The 15,552-nt window shown below is 35.2% G+C and overlaps 1 protein-coding gene across 6 annotated transcripts in view; it reads right to left on the bottom strand.

Annotated features, from left to right (window-relative positions):
• The window catches only part of KYNU (kynureninase), a 156,874-nt gene that overhangs the window by 34,178 nt on the left and 107,144 nt on the right, over positions 1–15,552 (bottom strand). For all 6 annotated transcript variants that reach the window (XM_020984723.2, XM_020984722.2, XM_020984721.2 and 3 more), the window contains one exon: positions 12,758–12,831. In XM_020984723.2, coding sequence (XP_020840382.1) covers positions 12,758–12,831 — 74 coding nt within the window. The remainder of the gene's footprint in view (positions 1–12,757; positions 12,832–15,552) is intronic.

Below are 15,552 nucleotides of genomic sequence, written 5' to 3'. Positions count from 1 at the left end.
TAAGAAACTTCTATGACCAACACCTGCATCAGTCATCTGACATTTCTTATATACTGCCTTCTCTTGTCAGTGTATTTTTCATTTGCATATGTTGTATCTTCCAAGTGAGATTTAAGCCACTTGAAGGCAAAAATCAATCCTATTTAATTTTTTTGTTTGTTTTTGTTTTATCTACTACTGCAAGGTGCTATGCTCATTCCTATGAATACAAAGCCAAAAAAAAAAAAGAAACTATTTTTGCCCTTAAGGAGCCACATTCTTCTTTGGGGGGTAGGGAGGATGGGTAAAAAACAAACAAACTCCATAAATAAATAAATAAAAAGTGTATCCAGTAATCATGCAGTGGAAATGCCCTGGATTCAAATCGCACCTCTGACATGTTTACCACTTATGTGACTTTCAGCAAATCATTCAACCTCTCTGGGCCTCATTTTTCTCAACTGTAAAATGAGAGAGTTGAACTCTATGGCCTCTGGAGTTTCTTCCAACTCTACATCTATGACCCCATAATATAATTAGAAAGTAATTTAAAGAGGGAGAGTAAAATTTATTTTTATTAGCCACTATTTCTGTCACAATGCTATGTATATATTTAGACCTCAGTAAATATTTTAATGAATTAAACATGTGACTAATACTTCTTGTGTTTTTTTTAAAGGACATATGTTATTATGGTTTCATCCACACTGTGTATATACAACATATATTTAGTTGATGCTCAAATTAGATAACTGAATAAAACCTTAGACTGAGGACCAAAGTATATACTTTTCTGTGGAACTTCCTCTGACTGAAAAGGGTAGCAGGTAGATGTCAGAGAGTCCCTCTCAGATCCTCTATTTAAGGTAGAGTGCTACGGGTGAATACTGCATAATTTTCCACCTGCCTATAGGACTTCATTATGTTCCTACACCAAATTCTCTTCCTCTCTTTCCTTTCCCACCTCCCTTTTTGGCATTTTTTTATGTGTTGTCTCTCCCTAAACTTTAAGCTCCTTGTGGGTAGGGACTGTCATTTGCCTTTCTTTGTATCCGCAGTACTTAGTACAAAGCCTGGCACATAGTAGGTATTTAATAAATATCTACTGTCTCTCTGACTGAAGTAACTTGGCAGTTCCATAAAGTTTTCTTAATGAAACTAATAATAGTCAGTGTGACTTAAACCCACAAGGTAGAATATTCAACAAATATTTGCCTGATAAATTATTGAATAAGGTGAATGATAAAAACAATAATGAAGGTTAATTTTGAAGTAGGATATCACAGCACATATCACACTAAACTTAACATTATGTATTTTTAGACTTTTCCCTAAAAATTGGGGGGAGGGGAATAAAACTCAATGAAAGTACTACTAACATCACACTGCTTAAAAATATTGTTTCTTCCCTTTTCTGTTGGTAGCAATGATCAATAAATAATGTGTCCAATATAAGCTTGAATCAATAAATTATTTTTTGTGAGAAAAAATTAAAAATCTGATTTAGGTGCCAAAAAGAAAGGTTATCACTACTTTTAATATTAATAAATAACATTTATAGAGAACATCAAAGTTTATAAAATGCTATCCTCACAATAACCCTAGTTAATAAGTAGTATTTACACAGTAAGGTAGGTAGTGGTTACATTAATTTTGTAAATTATTTTCTATGATTCAAATAATAAAAGAATAACACTACAAAATATAGATATCAGTAGGGAAAAAAGTGGAGGATTAGGAAAAACCAATCCGAAAACTTTAATGAAAGTAACTAAATAAAAGTAAGGTCAAACAGAAGAAGTAGGAATTTCACAAAAATATAAAAAAATTCTTATAACTTTCTTTTACCAAGAGCCTGTAGATATAATATTCTAAAAGTGTTTTAAGAGGATAGGTATTTCAGATCTATTGGTAAAATACGGGCAAGAAAGACACAGGGATAATAAAATAAATAATTAAATTAAATCTGCACTTAACTGAATAATTGCCAGGCTAAGAATAGATCTAGTTTAAAAAGTAGATCCAATGGATCTCAACACTTAAATATCTATTCAAAATAACAGTTTTAGCAAACAATGAAAAGATGTTTGGGGATTATTCATTTGAAATAACTTATTAGGCCACTAGGTGTCGCCCTTGTTTCAAATGAGTTGAGAGTCTTTAGCTATGGCAAAAAATTTGTAACTTCTACAGCAGTTAAATTCCACTTCATTTGATTATGTGGCATACAGCAAATTGTTCTGCATTTAAATAGGGTATAAAATTGAATACTTTGACAAAGACAAATTTTCTTTATTCTCATTGACTTTTCAGATATCTGAAAAGACTAGGGGACAAAACAGGAAAGAAATGGAACTAAGGTATATTAGCCCCAGCAGCTGACCTTGAAGTCATAATAAACATATCATAATTATAATTACTTAGTTAAAAAGGGAATCACTCAACCTGAAAAGTTTTTAAGTCTGGGTTAGTGTTTACTGTCCTCCTTGACGTGATTTTTATTAACACTATTGAATCAATAAAGTTTTAAAATATGCATTTTTTATTTTCTGGTTTTTTGGTCATCTTTATTCAAATGCACTATTACTGGCAATTTCCTCCTTTACCTTGAATTTAAACAAAATAGGAATAAAATGACAGATTTTAAACTGAAAATTAATGTCCCAGGTATTTCTTGTTGTTTTAACAAAACATGATGCAGAAGTATATTAAGCTTTAACTCCTTCCAATAGCTTTTAATTTTTTGCTACATGGGATGGGGGAATTCAGTAATAGTTTTAATTCCACTGTCAGTGAGAAGATCACCAAGATTTCTGTAGATTCAAAAATGTCTTATTGAAGCAATGCCCCAAAGGTAAAGGGCATTTCACCACACTTGTCTTTCCTAATTACTTATTGCTCTTCAATTTGGCTGCTGGCGCCTATGCAAATGGCACCTATGTTTAGTTATGTAACTCAATTTTTTTTCAAAGTTAAGATTTCTTCAGAATGGGGGCAGCTAGGTGGCACAGTGGATAGCCCTGGAGTCAGGAGGACCTGACTTCAAATCCAGCCTCAGACACATAACACTCACTAGCTATGCGACTCTGGGCAAGTCACTAAATCCCGAATAGAAGTAATTCTTATTCTCATTGGATTTGGCTAAAGGAAGTAATAACATACACATCCATTTGGGTAGGGAAATCTATCTTACCCTACAGGAAAATAGGGGGAAAGGGAATAAGGGGGGATGATAGAAGGGAGGGCAGTTTAGGGGAGGGGGTAATCAGAAGCAAACTCTTCTAAGGACAGACAGGGTCAAAAGACAGAATATAATAAAAGGGGGTGGGGGAGGCCGAGGGATAGGATGAAGGGAAATGGAGTTAGTTTTTCACAACATGATTACTATGGAAGTGTTTTGCATGACTACACGTGTATAACCTGTATAGAATTGCTTGCCTTCTCAATGAGGGTGGGTAGGGAGGGAGGAAGGGAGAAAATTTGGAACCCAAAGTTTTAAAAACAAATTTTAAAATTGTTTTCACATGCAACTGGGAAATAAGATATACAGGAAATGGGGTATAGAAATCTATCCTACCCTACAAGAAAATGGAAGAGAAAGGGGATGAGAAGGGGGGAGGGGTGATAGAAGGGAGGGCAGATTAGGGGAAAGGGTATTCAAAATGCATGCCATCATGGAGGAGGGGGAGGAGCAAGATGGGGAGAAATTTGGAACTCAAAATCTTGTGGAAGTGAATGTTAAAAACTAAAAATAAATTCATAAAATTTCAAAAAAATAATAATTAAAAAGATTTCAGGAAAGAATAAAAATTATATAATAACTAGTTAGATCATCCTCACTACTGGTATGTGGTTCTATAAAAATATAAAGCATTACCACAGAGAGGTAAACTAATGGAGTCTTGAAATTTAAAAAAAATTCAAAATCCATTTTTCTAGGAGTTTCTTACTTCCAACAACAATTTAACAAAGATTCTTTTGAATTTTCTAGTATACACAAAGTAGTAGGAATACTAAAAAAAAAAAAATTAACCATCCTCCAGCAGCTTATTATGTCCCTGGGTGTGGGGAAGACATATAAAAATGAATATAATTAAACAGGAAAACAGGCTCTGTGTAAGGTCTAGTATTTCTCCATATTCACAGTAGAAAAATAAGATGTCTGGCATTTCTTAGGTATCTATCCATCTATCTGTCTATAATCTATCTATGCATATATATGCATACATTTACACACATATTAACATATAATTCATATTATTATTTGCTATATTACAATAATCTGATATAATAATATGTTATATTATTGCATTATAAGAAATGCTTATTGACTGACTAAAAATATATGCCTCCCATGCTCGGCATTCTTCAGTATCTCTCCTTTGCCTTTTTAAGTTTCGCTTTCAAAGATTACATGATTTTATTGATGTAAATGCTCCCTCAACCAATCCAGATCATACCTAACCCATGTCTTTTCTTCTTATGAAAATCTTGTTCATCTCCTCCCATAGTCGTTCAAATATATTTTTAATTCCATAACACAAGCTGAACACAGTAGCCAGGAGTGTAGGACTATTGAATGGATGGCTGAGCAAATGAGAGGATTCCGTAGGACTCAAATGAGTCATTTTCACTACAGGAAATTTCAAGGCCCTAAAGGCAGTTTTAGAAGCTAATCAAGAAATGTTTTTTTAGATGGAAAGAGGAACAGCTGCATTCAAGATAATGAATCAGTGAGTCAAGTTATCAGCTTGATCCTAACTCTCATGGTCTTCAAACTGGAATGGATAGGCTGCCAATTCTGTATTATATCAATTAACTTTTACTACAAAATATGTTTAACTTGCATTGCCTACCTCATAAGGTTTTCGAGAGAAAAAAACTTTGTGAACTTTTAGAAGCTATGTGAACGTGTGTAATTATTCGTACCTCAGGGATTTAGAGTAAGAAGGGACCTTAAAGATCATTTCATCCAACCCTTTCATTTTACAGATGAAGAAACTAAGGCCCAGGGCAGTGAAGTGACTTACCCAAACTAGTGTTTGGAGTCAAATATGAATACAGTTCTTCCTGGCTCAAGGTTCAACAGTCTATCCACTTCATTATTCTAAGAGATAAATGATTATACTATTCTGAGTAGTAAATGATTTGCTCAGGGTCACATAGCTATTAAATGTTTAAGGCAGAAAATGAATTTAGGTCTTCTTGATTCTAAGTTCAGCAGTTTAGCCACAACACCATCAAACTGCCTTTAATATTATTGTCATTGTCCAAGAACTTTCACTCTTAGGTTTTTGACAATGTAAAGACTTTGCTCCACACCTGTCCTTAACTTTATTTCCCTTTCTCATTTTTAACTTTCTCTCTTTATTGTCTCCTTTCTGTCTGAAAACAAATAAAATCAGGTCTTTCCTATCCTAAAAATCTTTCCCTACAGATCTGCTACTCCTTCAAGCTATCATCCTACTTTTCTCCTATCCTTCCCGGCTAAAATTATTTTTAAAACAGTCTTAGGCTTTTTGCCACGTTGGTATTACCACCCTCACTCTTCAACTTCTTGTAAATTGGCATTAGCCTCCCTTGCTTTACTGAGACTGTTGTCTAAGGTCACCAATGATTTTGCAATTGCATAATACAATACCCCCCATCCCCACCCCTTGCCATCCTGACTTTTTTGGGAGGAGCACTATTTTTCATTATTGTCTTGAATTGGCTTTAATAATTTATTATCTCCTGGTAATTTGCATACCTCTCTATCAATCTCTTTTTTGTTGTTGTTAGGAATGTAAACAGTTCAACTTTAATAAGTCTCATAATTTCTCTTTCCTGTTTACCTTTTCATACTTGAGTCTTGTATTTGAAAGTCAAATTTTGTATTCAGCTCTGATCTTTTTGTCAAGAATGCTTGAATGTCCTCTATTTCATTGAATAACCATTTTTTCCCCTGAAGGATTATACACAGTTTTGCTGGGTAGGTGATTCTTGGTTTTAATCCTAAATCCTTTGACCTCTGAAATATCATATTCCCTTAATGTAGAAGCTGCTAAATCTTGTGTTAACCTGCTGGTGTTCCCACAATACTTGAACTGTTTCTTTCTGGCTGCTTGCAATATTTTCTCCTTGACCTGGGAACTCTGGAATTTGGCTATAATATGCTTGGCAGTTTTCATTTTGGGATCTCTTTCAGGAGGTGATTGGTGGATTCTTTCAATTTCTATTTTACCCTCTGGTTCTAGAATATCAGGGCAATTTTCCTGATAATTTCTTGAAAAATGATGTCTAGGCTCTTTTTTGATCATGGCTTTCAGGTAGTCCAATAATTTTTAAATGATCTCTTCTGGATCTATTTTCCAGGTCAGTTATTTTTCCAATGAGATATTTCACATCGTCTTCTATTTTTTCATTCTTCTGGTTTTGTTTTAAAATTTCTTGATTTCTCAAAGCTTCCATTTGCAACATTCTAATTTTTAAGGAATTATTTTCTTCAGTGAGCTTTTGGACTTCCTTTTCCATTTGGCCAATTCTGCTTTTTAAGGTATTCTTCTCTTCATTGCCTTTTTGGACCTCTTTTGCCATTTGGGTTAGTCTATTTTTTAAGGTGTTATTTTCTTCAGTATTTTTTTGGTTTTCCTTTAGCAAGCTGTTGATTCGGTTTTCATGGTTTTCTTGTATCACCCTCATTTCTCTTCCCAGTTTTTCCTCTACTTCTCTTACTTGTTTCTCAAAATCCTTTTTGAGCTCTTCCATGGCCTGGGACTGATTCATATTTTTTCTTGGAGGCTTTGGATGTAGGAGCTTTGACTTTGTTGTCTTCTTCTGTTGCTATGTTTTGATCTTTGTCACCAAAGTAGATTTTGATAGTTTGAGTTTTTTTACAATTTGCTCATGTTTCCAGCCAGTTACTTGACTTTTTAACTTTTTGTTAAGGTAGGACTCTGCTTCCAGTGTGGAGGGTGTACTGCCCCAAGCTTCAAGGGTTTTATGCAGCTGTTTTTAGAGGTACTTCTGGGGACCTATAAATTATCAGTTCTTCCAAGGTGGTATGATCAAAGAAGAGGTGTTTACTTGTTTCCTGGCCTGTATTCTGGTCTATGAGTAACCACATACATTCTTTTCTACCTTGGAACTGTGAGGAAGATTCCCTCTCTACAACCACCACAAGCTCTACCATGCCAGCATTCCTCCTTGTCCCAGAACCGTCACCCAGGCCAGCAACCCAGATGCAAGCATGGCAAAGCAAGAGAATCCTGCCTCAGCACCAGCAAAGAGATCCCTGCAATCTCCCTCTGATCAGCCACTTGATCCTCCCACCTTCTGTGGGCTGAGAGCTCCAGAAACATCCAAGGCTTGTAGCTGCTGCCCTAGGGCTGCACTAGGGCCAGGGCTGGACCATGCTCCTCTCACCCAAGTCTGACAGACCTTTCCCACTGACTTTCTAGGCTGTCTTTGGCATATGTGGGTTGAGAAGTCTGGAAACTGCCACAGCTCCCTTTGATTCAGTTCCCTGAGGTCTGCTCTGTGTTTACTGGGCCCCATCTTTGCCGGCATGGTCCATACTGAACTGTGCTCCTCTCGCTGCCTGGACAACAGATCTTTCCTGTCGACCTTCCAAGTTGTCTGGGGCTTGAAATTTGTTTCACTCTGTCTTTTTGTGGGTTCTGCTGCTCTAGAATTTGTTTAGAGTCTTTTTTTATAGGTATTTGGAGGAGTTTTGGAGAGAGCTCAAGCAAGTCACTGCTTTTACTCTGCCATCTTGGCTCCACCCTGCCCTCTACCAATCTTACTTTCTTCACTGGTTCCCCTTCCTCATCCAACCTCTATCCTTGGCTGGCTTCACTGCTACAATCTTTTCTTTGTCAGTAATACATATTTATATGGTTTTGATTTTCACTTCTATGCATGTCAGTCCCAAATCCATGCCTCTAATCTAGATAGTCTTTTCTCTGAGAGATCCCACATTTCAAAATACCAGCTGTAAACTGACACATTATGTCCTCACACCTAAAACTCATGTTTCAAACAACTCTTCATTTTAAAACCTGTCTTTCTTAAATATCACATTTCTGTTATATTGTAATATCAACAGAAGATAAGCCTTTGCCACCAAGACTTGACAACCTGGAGTAATTCTTATATATACCATCTCTCCCAATTGCCAAATTTCCTAATAGTTCATGCACAAAAAAAATCTACTTTCTATCCCTCCTTTCCATTTGCATGACAGATCACCCTTGATAGGTTTTCTCATTACCTCCCTCCTGAATATTATTTGACTCTTATCTCCTTCTCCCTTCTTCAGTTTATCCTTGCTAACACTGCCAAAGTAACCTTCCTAAAATATAAGGTCAGAGACTATCTTTTGCTTCTTTTGTATCTCCAGAGCTTAGTAGAATGTCTGGCTCACAATAAGCACTTAAAATATGTGACTGCCATGCTCCATGTTCTTCAGTATCTCCCCATTGTCTTTAATTTTTGCTTTCAAAGAATCCATGATTTTATTCATGTAAATGTTCTCTCAACTAGTGCAGATCATATCTAACCCATGTCTTTTCTTCCTGTGAAAATTTTGTTCATCCCCTCCCATAAATTCTCCATAGAGAATCTATCCATCATATTAGAAATCTTCTAGACCTTTTGCTATTTTGTGGCTGCAAGGACAACATTCAGGCTGTTGAAAAAGAAATCAGCTCTTTTTGATTACTTAGATTTATTTTTAGTTTGATTATAGCATTAAACTCTCTTCTTTAAGAAAAGCACCTTAAGGGATTGGGACAAGCCTCTTGCGGAAGGTGGGCCTTTTTTTTTTTTTTTGGCTAGGCAATGGTTTTATGTGACTTACCCAGGGTCACACAGTTCATGTCAAGTGTCTGAGGCTGGATTTGAACTCAGGTCCTCCTGACTCCAGGGCCAGTGCTTTATCCACTGTGCCACCAAGCTCCCCCTCCTTTAGCTGAGTCTTAAAGGAAGCCAAGGAAACCAATGGTGGAGAGGAGAGGGTACCACATTCCAAGGGTAGAAAGACAACCAGCACAAAATTACAGCAATGAGAGATGGAGGGTTGGGTTCGAGAACTATGAGTAGACCAGTGTAGCTAGATTATTTATAGAGTGTGTAGAAGGGAATAAAGTGAGAGAAGATTGAAAAGGTAGGAAGGGGCCACATTATGAAGGGCTTTAAATGCCAAGCAGAGGACTTTATATATTGGATTGTAGAGGAAACAGAGAGTTACTCGATCTCATTGTGGGGAGGGATAGGGTTTGACATGATTGGATCTAAGTTTCAGAAGGCAGCTGAGTGGATAAATGGAGGATGGATTGGAATGGGGAGAGACGAAGTAGAGAGAACAGTCATATGGCAATTTCATATAATAATTTAATAAATAAGGTGGCCTTTATAGCCTTATTTTATTTTCATAATCTAGCTGAAGTGTATCCACTCAGTGAAGGCTCCCCTGATTCCCCCAGTTGGAAGCAATTGTTCTTCCTTTGAACCTTCCAGGCTATGTTTGACCCCTCATATGCACTTAATCATTTTGTGACTTTTATTATTATTATTTGTATAAATTTTGTCTCATCTCCCTACTATACTATAATTTTCTTGAGGGCAGGGAGCATATAATTTGTCATTTTTATATCCTCAGCATCTAGCACAACTAGTTTCATTGACCAGCCAGTTAGGTAATATGTGTTGAATTCGAACTCGATAACTCTATATGATTAGTTTTATCAGGAAAGATAGTTCTCTAGATGGTTCATTTGCCTGTCTTTCTGTTTTCAAATACCAAGGCCACCAGTTTTGGCCAAGAGTGCTCACTTTAGAGATGTGCTTATGTATCACAATAATGACATTTCCATAATTTTTAGATAGGAGTAATTTTTTGTCTATGGTTTAGAACATAGGACACAATATTATCAGGCCTCATGTTGCATATTTTATCTTGTTCTGTCCATTTTATAAAGTAAAGAATCAAAGGTGGGGAATCTGTGGCCACAAGGCCGCATGTGGCCCTCTAGGCCCTCGGGTGAAGTCCTTCGATTAAATCCAAACTTCACAGAACAAATCCCCTTAATAAAAGAATTTGTTCTGTAGAACTTGGACTCAGTCAAAAAGCCACAGGTTCCCCACCCCTGAGCTAGATTCCTCCTCCTTATTCTCATCTCTACTAATTAGTTTGGAATAGAAATCAAAAGCACGAAGCTTCCATTATCTAAGCTATACCACTGTTAAGATGGATGAGATACTTAATGTGGTATTGTGTTGTTGATGTATATGATGATGATGCTAATGTAAACATTTCTAGGCCTCTAAGCCCAGGCATACATTTAGGAAATATATTATTATAATAACTCATTAAAATAGCTCTTTGAAGTCACAATAACCTGTTTAGATAGGTAGTAGAAGAAGCATTATCCTTATTTTATAGGTTCTATTCAAAATTAAATGCCTATTATGCACAGATTCTCTTCAAGATGACAAAAAAAGCAGATTCAGAATAACTTTGCTTCCTCACAACTACTCCATCAAGGGTTTTTAAAAAATATAATAAAAAAGAATATTCAAGAAGAAAATGATCAAGAAATCCAAGGAGAAACTATAGTAAGAGCATTTTGCTAACCTGTGTTCTCAGAGAGAGCCAGGAGGCTATGGGCATTAGTGCCTAGAGAGAAGATCCCAGCCTGAGAATACAGCTCTTCCCCAGCTGTTCAGCCTGAGGGGGGAAAATTCTATTCTTTACATCTGCAAAGAACTTCTAATTTTTTTCAAAGCATATTCACTACATCATTTCCATTTTATGCAAATAACAATCTTGTGAATTACATAGGTAAAGTATTATTTACCACTTTTTATATCAGAAAAAATTGAGACATAGGTAAGTATTAAATTATAAAATTAGCAATAACTGAAACCACTAGATTTTTCCCCCATTAAACACATATGTTTTCTCTCTTGTGTAAATTACAACTCAGGCAATGCTTTGGAGACCCTTAAAATGAAAAGTGCTATTTTCAGCGTGCAAGCCAGGGCATTTTGGGGCCATCCAGCAACATTTTTCTTAAAAGAATTCTGTTCTGTAGTCAATACCTAATAGCTACATTACTATGTATTTACAATACTGTTTTAATTATCTTAGATAATAAAGACCTATCTTTGGGGATCATAGAATACAATGAACCTTCATCAAAGACCTATTTCATTAGGTCTTAATTAAAGACCTATCTTGGCACAGAGATAAGCAAGGGTTCTAGAAAGCCATGCAGGATGAATGCAAGTTCTGGCAGATCCTACCAAACTAGAAGGCCTTTGAGTATGGGCTCATTAATTGACTATTTGCCTGAGGCCTGAGGACCTGCCTAGTTAAATTTAAAAAATCTCAACACCTAGCTGACTGCAGGATGATGAATTTGTAAGCCATGCCATGTCTCAAAGACCTTCTACTAAGTTACAAAGCAATTGAGATCTCTGCCAGTCGAGGGAATATCCAGATCAATAAAAACCAGTGAAGTAAGTAAATATAATGAAAAACATAGTATGGAGAGTAAAAAATTGTGGTTAAGGGGAAGATAAGAAACTATGTTTGAGAACATTTGCTATATGACAAAATTATTCTGTTAGAAAATGTAAGAAGCAAGTTTTACTGAATGAATGACAGGTTATGTTTTTATTTTAAAAAGACAAAATATATTTTAATATGGAACATATTTCCCTTTGGTTATCTCAAAGAGCTTGGGGGATGGGGAAAATGTCCATCTTTGTAGAGATCACAAAATTGTCACCTTTCAAAGTATCTGAATAATTAAAACTATTGCCAAAACTAACAACTCCTAAAAAGTATAGGAAAGTTCAAAAGAATTTCAGAACATGATCTTAAATTTGGAGAATTTACTTGCACCAAACTGCAGATACTCTGACATTCTCTTAACTACATTACTGATTTAAATCAAAAAGGACTGTAATTCTTGTAAAGATTAGACCACTTTGCCAAGGGCTGAGAAGCTTCAGAGAACTAATCAAACATTATTATATTATCTATTAAGAGTCTAGACAGTCTCGTCATCACATATACTCTAACATAAGTGCTGTATTTTTCCCCTCTTTCCAGCATATGATTTAGTTTTGGTGCCACATAAAAATAAAAGGAAGTAACCGTAAGTTCTCCAGACAACAAGAAAAGGTGTACATTTTTTGTGATATTAAATTCACATTCCTGGTGTCCCTGAAAAATGAGAATGGTGATATAAAACAGAAAAGTATTACATTTTTTCACAGTCAATCTGTCATTCAGCTACTCCAGTTTTTCATGGATTATAAAGTATCCGCGAACAGGCAATATTCCTATAGTGGATCTTCACATATCTCCAGCTTTAAAAGTAGGTATAATTTTAATAAAAACATGCCACATTTAAGAAGCTATTAGATACAGCACTGAGGTTTCCTTTGATTTGTGCGTGAATGTGAGACAGCTGAAATTTTTAAAAGTATAGTTTTAAAAAGTATTCTTTTTACATTAAACTATCTTTTTGCCTTAGTGTAGTAACTTAAAAAAATTATTAATGGTATCTCCTTTTATAATTAAATTTCTTATTCAACCAACTATACTCTAGAGAGATAATCTATGATTGGTAATGGAACATTTAAAATAATTATAATTTACTCAAATTCTCATTGGATAACATCCTCAACTTAAATTTCACAAATTTCTGAATAAATGTTTTTTCTACTTCCATAGAATAATTTTGAGGAAATTAATTTAAATTTTTATGTCAATAAAGATACTTACGCAGGTTTCATAGTATGTGCATGCTTTTCATGAATGAAGGCACCAGCAAGGGCTCCTGCTCCTGAATTTAAATACTGGATAGAGAAATTATATAAACATGTCTTTAAAATCTATATGATGAGATTAAAATTTGAAATATTTCAGGAACCAAAATTTATACCAGTAGAACATATTGACTTATTTTAGTTATTATTGTTATTTTTCAGTTTAGCCATCATTTGGGGATAAGACCTGCTGTTCAAACATGAACGTAACGTGGTAAATGACAAATGATAAACAAATGAAAAGGTGGATTAGAGAAAGAATATAAAAAATTAACTTTTGGCAAATTTAACTAAGAAAACAGATTATTAGGAATTAATTAAGCATGGTTAGTTTTGCAAAGAGCATATCCTCCTGCCAACATAATCAAATTTCTACATGTAGCAGAATGGTGGGCCTGGTTTTTTTCCTGGTAGGCCAGGAAAAACTGATGGATATAATTGAGCTAGGCTTTAGTAATCCATTTTTTATCCCATCTGATATACTTGACAATAAATGGAAAATACTCTGGACAGAACTAACATTAAGTTAATACCAAATTGATTTTAAGATTAGACCCAGGAAGTTGTCTCAGTGAATCATCATCTTGAGAGGTATTCCTCAGAAATTATCCCTGATCTAAAAGTTCTTTGGCATTGCTTTAAATTATTTGGATAAGATGGGACAAAAGTAATTCCTTTTATGCTCAAGTGTCTGAGTATATAGTTAAGTTAAACAGAACAAAAATATTGTTTGTCCAAATTATCTATATCTCTCCTGAAATCTTATAAATAGTAGCCTTAGAGTTCACACACTAGGAATAGGACAGATGAAATGCCATATTCCATATCTAACTGTCCATACCGCCGTAGTAACAGGAAAAGGTTACATATGACACAGAGTAATGAAAGAGACATGGTAACATAACTTTGTGTGTAGGATTATTTGGAAGACATGATCAGAAATTAATAGAATATGGTTCAAGTGTGGCATTTATAGTGAATGTCATCTGAGGATCCTCACTCAGAGTCATTTGAACTTTAAATTTCAAGTCTTTGTTTCTGCCTCGTTTTTTGATTCCATCCATATGATTAGAAATAAATTTACTAAAAAGAGTGCTTTTCATTACCATATAGAAAGATGTCAATATTTGCTTCCACCTTGGTCTAAAAAGAATAAAGTCTCCTCACTATGATGGGAAACGAGCTTCTAAAGGCTCAAGTCCATCAAATACATTTAGGCTGAATCCCATTGTATCAAGAAATGAAGGTTAAGATGGAGGATTTCTGTACAAAGCCATTTTTCCCCACCAATTTTCTTGGTTTACTACATTTTTTTATTAAGGGGAAAAAAAACTGAAGTAAACCAGGAACAAGTGGAAAATTTTGGAAACAGAGGAAACATACAAGTATAAGCATGTGTATCCTATAAAAAGCCATTGTCAAAAATAGTTACAAATTTTGGACAGTAAAAATTAACAACAACAAAAAAACCACAAGATAAAATATACAATTTACAACTCAACTAGGGGTCAGTTGAAAATCTCATGACTTGTGAGAGTGATCTCTTCAAAGTTCAAGTCTGACAATGTCACTGACTCTACCACCCCCAACTCAATAAACTCTAGTGGCTCCTTATCACTTCTAGGATCAGATATAAAATCCTTGGTTTGGCATTCAAAGCCATTCATAACCTAGCCCCCTCACCAACCTTTCTAGTATTCTTATACCTTACCCCTCAGCTCTGTGATCCAGTGACACTGGGCTCCTTACTATTCCTTGAACAGGATACTCCATCTCCCAACTCTGGCCATTTTCACCGACTTCTTCCCATGCTTGAAATGCTCTCCATCTTCATACTCCCCTCCTAATTTTCCTGGCATCTTTCAAGTCCCAGCTAAAATCCCACCTTCTACCAAAAGCCTTTTCCTAATTCTAGTGCCTTCCTTCTGTTGATTATTTTCAATTTATCATATACATACACACATACATACATACACATACATATATGTATGTGTATATATATATATGTCTTGTTTGTACTAAGTTTTCTAATTGTTCTCTGCCCCATTTGACTACGAGCTTTTTGAGAATATGGATTGTCTTTTGTTTTTCTTTGTATTACCAGAGTTTAGTACAATGTCTGGCACATAATAAGTGCTTAATAAATGTTATTGAGTGACTTTCTGTGAAAAAAAAAAGAATTAGATGGAATATTTGATTAGAAGGAAAGATGCAAAGTCAGAAAATGCTTAATATGTCTTTCACTCTTTGAAATGTCTTCAACTGATTGAAATCCAACTTTATTATATAAACAAAGAAAATCAAAATTTAAAAAAAGTAGTAAATATTTATAGTCTTAAGTTTGCAAAATGCTTTACATGTATAATCTTTTTGATCCTAACAACAATCCTGTGAATTAGGTACTAGTATTTCCATTTTACAGATGAAGGAACTGAAGCTCAGGGAGCTTAAATGCTTTAGCAATGGCAACACTACAATGAAGTGACATTGGCAGCAAATGAACTAAGTCACTACCTGGCCATCTCCACAGCATGCTGCCCATACTATGGCAATAGTCCTCACCTCCCCCATATCAGAACTTTGGATTCCACCTCTGATAGGTGAGCTTCTGCCTTATCTTACCTGGACCTAGTCTTCCATAAGCACTATGGCCATTATTTTCATCTTCTTTCCTCTGGAGCCCTGGATTCACTCTTAGGACTTCTTCTTGCCCTTCTAACTCTTCTTTACATTTTGTCTTATCCCATCAGA

The sequence above is a fragment of the Phascolarctos cinereus genome, unplaced genomic scaffold (assembly GCF_003287225.1).
Source record: "Phascolarctos cinereus isolate Bilbo 61053 unplaced genomic scaffold, phaCin_HiC Scaffold_726;HRSCAF=1367, whole genome shotgun sequence".
NCBI lineage: Eukaryota > Metazoa > Chordata > Mammalia > Diprotodontia > Phascolarctidae > Phascolarctos > Phascolarctos cinereus.
Note: the sequence above shows the minus strand (reverse complement) of the source record. Positions and strands in the feature narration are given on the sequence as shown.